This window comes from Helobdella robusta, assembly GCF_000326865.2.
Source record: "Helobdella robusta unplaced genomic scaffold HELROscaffold_528, whole genome shotgun sequence".
NCBI classification, from domain to species: domain Eukaryota; kingdom Metazoa; phylum Annelida; class Clitellata; order Rhynchobdellida; family Glossiphoniidae; genus Helobdella; species Helobdella robusta.
This window is the reverse complement of record NW_008705276.1, coordinates 1-1,983: the sequence shown is the minus strand read 5'-3', so window position 1 is coordinate 1,983 and position 1,983 is coordinate 1. Positions and strand designations below refer to the sequence as shown.

General features: G+C 33.7%; 1 protein-coding gene across 1 annotated transcript; it reads left to right on the top strand.

The window, feature by feature from the left end:
- Positions 1-98: 98 nt before the first annotated feature.
- Positions 99-1,949, top strand: HELRODRAFT_92779 (hypothetical protein; the record flags this gene model as incomplete). The annotated part of the gene is made up of 8 exons (XM_009028052.1): positions 99-230; positions 552-612; positions 759-857; positions 1,024-1,126; positions 1,259-1,299; positions 1,392-1,473; positions 1,702-1,759; positions 1,884-1,949. The coding sequence occupies 8 exons, from the start codon at positions 99-101 to the stop codon at positions 1,947-1,949; spliced, it is 642 nt and encodes a 213-aa protein (XP_009026300.1).
- Between the last annotated feature and the right edge of the window lie 34 nt (positions 1,950-1,983).

Genomic DNA, 1,983 nt, shown 5'->3' with positions numbered 1-1,983 from the left:
ATGATATTTCACCAGGTTGCAACTGAGTCGATGAATGAGTGAATGAATGAATGAATGAATGAATTAATTAATTAATTAATGAATAGATGATTGAATGGATGAATCAATCAATCAACCATCTAACCATCCAACCAACCAACCAATCAAAAGGCTACGAAGCACATTGGGAGGTCATAAGAAGATTGTTATTCGTTTACGCCAAGCTAAATCCGGGCCAGGGATACGTTCAGGTCTGCATAAATTAGCATATTTTAATTCTAATTTGCATAAGTTAACTCTAATTTGCATTTGTGGATTAATTTGCGTGAGTTAATTTCATTTCGCGAAATTCTGTTGTCTCTAATTTATCATTCAGTGTTCTATCATTAGTTTATTCATTTTTTTCTTTCGTTCATTCATTCGTTCATTCATTCTTTCATTCATTCATTCGTTTGTTCTTCCATTCATTCATTCATTCATTCATTCGTTTGTTCATTCATTTATTCATTCATTCATTCGTTTGTTCATTCATTCATTCATTCATTCATTCTACCATCCTCTCACTTACTTAGGGTATGAATGAAATTATGGGTCCAATCTACTATGTACTATTCCATGATACCGCTAATCAAGGTTGAGTGGCCGAGGGACTGAATGAATGAATGAAGGAAGGAATGAATGAAGGAATGAATGAATGAATGGATGAATGAGTGAGTGAATGAATGAATGAATTAATGAATGAAGGAGTGAATGAACCAACCAACCAACCCGCCAATCAGCTCATTGTGAAGCAGACACATTCTGGTGTTTCACCAATCTGATGAGCGAGATCAGGGATAACTTCATCAAACATCTCGACGATTCGGCCTGTGGTATAAGTTAGTTGACTGATTGATTGATTGATTGATTGATTGATTGATTGATTGATTGATTGATTGATTGATTGATTGATTGATTGATTGATTGATTGATTGATTGATTGATTGATTGATTGATTGATTGATTGATTGATTGATTGATTGATTGATTGACAACCGCCACCAGTTTTCAAACTTGAACGATTCCTGAACACCTTGAAATCAGTCGACCCGGAGGTCTGGCAGAAGTTGCATGAGCAAGAAATTAAACCGCAGTTCTTCGCGTTTAGGTTCATTTGTTTCACTTGCCAATCAGTCATTCATTCATTCATCCATTCATTCATTCATTCATTCTTCAATCAATCAACCAATTATTCAATCAATGAATCAGATGATTTCTTTTCAAACAAACAAACAAACAGATGGTTCACCATTCTTCTAACTCAGGAATTCATTTTGCCAGGTATGTTTGCATTCATTCGTTCATTCATTCATTCATTCACTCATTCATTCACTCATTCATTCATTCACTCATTCGTTCATTCATTCCTCCAGACACGCTTCGAATATGGGATTCGCTGTTCTCAGACGAGAAGAGATTCGACTTCCTCACCTTCATCTGCTGTGCCATGCTGACGTTAGCGATGATGATGATGACGATGTTGATGATGTTGTTGATGATGATGATAATGTTCGTGATGATGATGATAGTGACGACGACGACGATGATGGTGGTGATGATAGTAATGGTGATAGTGATGATGATGGTGGTGATGATGATGGTGATTATTATTATTACTATTATTATTATTATTATTATTATTATTATTATTATTATTATTATTATTATTATTCCGTGTGTCAGGCTGAAGAGGAAGGAAATTCTGTTGGGTGATTTCTCCCAAAACGTCAAATTAGTCCAAGTAACAATAATAATAATAATAATAATAATAATAATAATAATAATAATAATAATGATAATGATAATAATAATAATAATATAATTGTTATTATTAATATAATTATGGTTGTAATTATTTTTTTCAGAACTATCCGGGATCTGATGTTCAGTTGATAATCTCCAAAGCAGTTGAGATAGCAGGCCTGAGGTGATCATGGTAATGATGCTACTACTACTACTACTACT